This window comes from Mus caroli, chromosome 1, assembly GCF_900094665.2.
Source record: "Mus caroli chromosome 1, CAROLI_EIJ_v1.1, whole genome shotgun sequence".
Classification (NCBI taxonomy): domain Eukaryota; kingdom Metazoa; phylum Chordata; class Mammalia; order Rodentia; family Muridae; genus Mus; species Mus caroli.
In genome coordinates this window covers 153,511,618-153,517,487 of record NC_034570.1, presented here as the reverse complement: position 1 = coordinate 153,517,487, position 5,870 = coordinate 153,511,618, and the positions used below count along the sequence as shown (strand labels likewise).

The following is a 5,870-nucleotide window of genomic DNA, read 5'->3' as shown; positions in this document are numbered from 1 at the left end:
GTGCTCACACTGGTGGCTCTTTTGGAAAGTACATATTCAACACACTAAGTCTCAATTTTTCAGACATCTAAATATTTGAGTAAAACAGACAATGATATGTGCATTAGATTACTGACAGAAAACAAAGCTTGTAAAGTTACTTTTTAAAAAGGCTTTGGTTAAACACTTTCAAGTGCTTGTTTGTTTTCCACTGCTTTCTGAAGGGCTGGGCTTGGCTCTGCTGGCTTCTTGGTTCCTTATGTAGAATACTCTCCTGTGGCTATAACCACATGTCCCTATCCTGCTTTATACAAGTGTTAGGCAGCTTTGGATGCTGACACCTATGTCTGTCAGTAGACAGAGAGGTTGACCAGTGGAAATAAAAGCTCAGTGATCGTCCTGAACACTGGGTACAGTCTCCTGCCAGGTCTCTTGCCTTCTGAGCAGAGGGAGACTTCCCCTGGAGGGCTACGAGGAGGGTGAATTGTGTTGGCAAGAGGCAACAAACTCTTTCCGTTGGAATTCCTTTAAAATGCAGTTGCAAGCTATAACTTTAAAGCTGCTGAAGGACGTCTCACAGAAGACCCACAACACCCTCAGTGTGATGCATCTGAATAAGACAGCTTTTCTAAATTAGCAGTAAGCCCATGACCAGATCCAACCTACTTGTTATATCTGTGACTAGCAATCCTGGGATTTTTGTTTGTTTGTTTGTTTTGGTTGGTTGGTTATTGGTTTGGGGTTTCTTTTTCATAGAACAGAAATGCCATCTTTGCTACTGACCTATCTCAAATTGTGATTAATTTTCAATAGGATTTGGAAGGACACCACAGGCTACCACAAAAGACCTACAAAAAATAAACTTTAGGATTGCACATAAAGAAATAGAAACTAGAACCTTAGCAATCTGGAGAGTCTGCCACCACTAAAGCAAGGGCCAAAGAGTGAAACTGGAGGTTACTAACTACTGCTAACAGGAAAGCAGGCAGGTCTGAGTGGCCAGAGAGGTGGCCCAAAGACCAGCACATCACAGGAGCTGGGGCATGTGCTGGCTTGCTACAGGATGAAGGATTATCTCTTTAAGATAAGCTCCTCCCTGTTCCAATGACTCTCCTGCACACACAAACATATAAGGTGCACAACATTTTCTTTTTCAGACTCCCCAGAAGACTAGGGGTTTAAACACAGAGAAGAAAGGAAGACAAAGAAAAGGTAAAATAAAAAATCTACTGCAAAGGGCTGAGGGAGGGAAAGTCTTGTGGGTGATTAGGAAAGCAACATAGAGGAGGGCCAGGTGGATGGATGGACTTGGGTGGATCTACATTTAGTGTGGCTGGAATGAACATATCATGTCATTCAGCAAATTGTCAGGTTTTTCTTTTTCCTGGGAATTATACAACATGATTCGCATCCTCTAAGTCTTTTCTTTGCAGAGCTAAGGAATTTTACCTAAAAAGAAGTGTAGAAAGGTAGTGGTAAAACATAAGGATAGGAAAAGATTAGGAACATAATTCTCTCTGAAGAGAATGAGGTTGAGAATGGGTAAGAGTGGAAAGGAGTTGTTTGAAGACAATGATTTGACTTCTGTTAAAGAAGGAAAAAGAGTGGCCTTCAGAAATAGTGAGATATAGATGTTACCAGTCTTGTGTTAAATAAAATAAATATAGGTATACAGATATTCTATATATGTGTGTTACATATATGTATGTGCATGTATATACACGTGTATACATGTGTGTGTTTTACCAATGAAGATTCAAGTACCCAAGAACCAATAGTGTAGTTAGGCCTATGAGGGCTGCATCTATATTGACTACACACAGGCTTCTTTTCTTCCCCCTCTTGATACTATTCTTTAAGTGATACAGCTAACAAAGTATTTCTACAGAATTGATAATATTATCAATTATAAGTAATGAGTTATAAATAATGCAGAGATGAATTGAAAGATACAGGGAAATTTCATGCATTTGACAAAAATACTAGACTGTTTATAGAAGGGATTTGAATGTCTGCAGATGACCATGAAACCTACCCTCTCACACAGAGAGACCATCACACATCTATACCTATAGTTGGGTCTGCTTTATTCACATATAAACAATTGTGTGGAGGTGTGTGTGTGTATCTTAACTGTGAATGTGTGTCATGGATAAGTATTTGCATACCTTAGTTGTGAATCTCTTAATTTTGGGAGCTGACTGAAAATAGAATACTTAATACACTTTGCTTTCACCTGCCCCTGCACATGCGTGGACATGCCTCCCCCCTACACAGAGACACACACCAAAAAACCAAACTTTTTAAACATGAGTTTGCGAAAGGTAGTGTTTGCAATTCAGATCACAAATCTCAAAGTTGCAGGTGATTTTGTTTAACTGCTCTTTTGCCAAGATTCAGAAAAGTGCAAACTGTGCTTTCATGGCTAACTGGTATTCCAAACTACTCTGTAAATGTTTTCTTAGTAAACCAAAAGTAAATACCAAAATAAGTTCTTACAAATGATGCTGGAAGTGATCTCTGCACCTCTCCGCAGGCACCCATGAAGAAGAAAGTGGCCATCATTGGAGCTGGTGTCAGTGGCCTGGCTGCCATCAGGAGCTGTCTGGAGGAGGGGCTGGAGCCCACATGCTTTGAGAGGAGTGATGATGTTGGGGGCCTGTGGAAATTTTCAGTGAGTGAGGCAACAGTCAGAGAATGGGCAGGACATCTGTGCAACAGGCAGGAAAGGGCTGAACAGGGTGGAGCAGGGGTGGGGTGCTCAGACTTGCCTAGGCAACAGTTGTGATTCCTAGCTGGTTTGGATCCCACAAAATGCAACCGTGGAAGCAAGTCAAAAATAATGTCCTTGGAGTTAGCAGAAAATCTGATAAATCATGAATAGGAGTCACTTGGAGATAAAAAAATTCATAGTCAAATACTAGGTAAGTTTATATAATACAGATACATGCCGTCCATATTTAAAAGCTGCCAGGTAGGGCTGAGAGGTGGCTCAGTGAGTGAAGTGCTTGGTCTCATAAGCAAGAGGATCTGAGTTTGGATGCCACCCCTCCCCCCCCAAAAAAAAACCACATAAAAATCAGGTGCACACCTAGGATACTATGTGGTGGGACAAGTATGATTACTCTCTGGCCAAACAGTCGAGCCACTGAGCTCCCGTTCCATGGGAAATTCAACCCCACAAAATAAGGTGGGAAGTGAGAAAGACATCAAGTATCAACCTCTGACCTCAACATGTCCGTGAACATGTGTTCGTTTGTCACAGAAAAATAATCAGGGTTTTAAATGTGAAGTTGCAAAGGGCAATGTTAGCGATTTAGACCACAAACTTCAGTCTCTCAAGTGATCATGGAAAACAGCTTTGGCGAGAACCAATTGGCTACAAATGGATTGAGTGATTTCTTGGTTCTTAATTCTAATCCACTGGTCCGTGTGTTTGTTTTTGTGCCAGTACTGTGCTGTTTTGAATTCTATAACTTTGTGCTATAATTTGAAGTCAGGTAATGTGATCACTTCCAGCTTTGGTTTTTTTTTTTTTTTTTTTTTTTTTTGGTTTGCTTCTTTAGGGCTGCTTTGGTTTGGTTTGGTTTGGTTCAAGCCTCTCATGTATATTTTTAGTCTTCTGTACTTCTGGAAGAGTTTCAGGACTTTCCACACTCATGGGCTGCTTTGGTTTGGTTTAGTTTGATTCAAGCCTCTCATGTATATTTTTAGTCTTCTGTACTTCTGGAAGAGTTTCAGGACTTTCCCAATCATTTTTTGAAGAATATGATTTGGCATGTTGATCAATGTGCATTAAATATGTAAATACTGAGGGTAGTATGGCCAAAGCAACATTAATTCTCCCTATCTGTAAATATCAGAGGCTTCTCCCTTTGTTGAAGTCTTCCTTATTACCTTTCAACAGAATTTACAATTTTCATTGAGAAGTCTTTTACTTCTTTAGTTAAATTTATTCCTTTCTAGTTCTTTGGGGGTGTTTTTTTTTTAATTTGTTTGTTGGTTGGTTGGCCGGTTTGTTTGAAACTAGGACTCTCTACATAGGCTGAACTCACACTCATAGAGAACTGCCTGCCTCTGCCTCCCAGGTGCTGGGATTAGAAGCATACAACATGCCAAGCTCCTTTGTAGTTTTGTACTAACTGTGAATCAGGTTCCTTTTATGATATCTTTCGCTTTAATTTCATTAGTTATAGAGGGGAAAAAAGATAACCTCTTTGGTAAATGGCACTGAAAAAAAATGGATATTTACAAAGAGAAGATTAAAACTTGACCTGTCTCCTCTCTCTCACACACACACACACACACAGAGAGAGAGAGAGAGAGAGAGAGAGAGAGAGAGAGAGAGAGAGAGAGAGAGAGAAAGCAAATATGGATGAAAGACCTAACTTTAATAATCTAGAACTACAAAACTAGAAGAAAATAGGGAAGGCACTTCAAGACATTAATACAGGTAAAAAAGAAGATGGATGTGACCCCAGCAATACAGAAGATGGTAGGTGAACATCCGTATGTGTGGTTCTCCACCTTCAAAAAACTAATATCCCATTATTTTCAGTGAAACGGATGGAAATGAAAGTCATTGTGTTAAACGAAAAATTATTCTAAAGTAATTAAATGTGTAGTAGTGATTACTAAAGGCTAGGAAAGATGAGAGATGGGGAAGACACTGGAAATTTAAATAGCAGGCACCCAAGTACACGTGGATTGAAGTAATATGATCTACACTATAGTTTATTGTAACCAATTACATATGTTTGAGTAACTACAAGAGACTCACCCAAGCACTGCAAACACAATGTGATAACAAAGGACATGAAAACCCAGTTTCTTAATCTGATCAATATGTATTGTACCTATGCACTAAAGCATCACAAATGTGCCTCAAAATATGCACACTTATTGTGAGTCAACATATAATTTCTAAGTACTCTGGTTTAAGCATTGTACAATACATATATGTATTTAATTTCTACATGATAGCCTACAATTCAGTACAATTAAAGTAGCAATGTTGAGAGTGTGGGAGGGCACTGTGCTCAACAGAGATATGCACTCCTGAGAAAGTGCCTTCATGCAACACAATGTCATCCACTTACAAAGACTATATACAATGAAAAATGGTAACATTTAAAACACAAAACACATTTGATATATTAACATATGTAGAAAGTAGTTACATCTATTTTAAATTGATAACAACTTAAATCACACATAAAATCTCTCCATTCTTGTTCCTCCAACACATTTTGCATTACTAATACAATATTTAATTTTTCTATATTGTGTATACATCCACAGGTCTTGGTAGCTATTGGTTTTGTGTGCTTGTTTTAATTTATTTTTGAGATTACAATATAATTACATATTTTTCCCTCCCTTTCACCCCTCCCATATTCTCCTCCTTGGTCTCTTTCTTTTATCCATTAGTTGTATATATATATATACAACTAAATATAACCAGTCAGTATAATGCTTTTGATCTTTAAAATTTTTTATTTTCAAATACTTCTTTGGTATTTATACAAGTTTACCATTTATTAACGACAAAAATGTGTACTAAATAATAGTAATAATACTAAGAATGTCAAAAATGAGAATCTGGGAATGTGGGTCAGTTGGTAGAGTTTACAAATTGGTACAATTCAAAGTATATTCAGAAGCCTTAGATTCAATTCCTAGCACCATAAAACTGGTCACAGTGGCTCACGCATCTAATCTCAACATTCAGGGGGTTGAAGGAAGAGGATGTGGAAGTTCAAGACAGTTCTGTTACACAGTCTCAGGCCAGCCTGGGATACATGAGGTCCTGTCAAGAGGAGGAGAGAAGAGGGGAGAGGAGAGATGATGACAAAGAAGGAATGTGGAAGGAAAGGAATTTTTTTTTTTTT

The 5,870-nt window shown here is 38.4% G+C and overlaps 1 protein-coding gene across 1 annotated transcript in view; it reads left to right on the top strand.

The window, feature by feature from the left end:
* Positions 1–971: 971 nt before the first annotated feature.
* LOC110301896 (dimethylaniline monooxygenase [N-oxide-forming] 3) overlaps positions 972–5,870 on the top strand; it is a 24,333-nt gene continuing 19,434 nt past the window's right edge. Inside the window, exons 1-2 of the mRNA XM_021172606.2 lie at positions 972–1,191; positions 2,516–2,653. Coding sequence (XP_021028265.1) covers positions 2,522–2,653 — 132 coding nt within the window. The 5' untranslated portion in view covers positions 972–1,191; positions 2,516–2,521. The remainder of the gene's footprint in view (positions 1,192–2,515; positions 2,654–5,870) is intronic.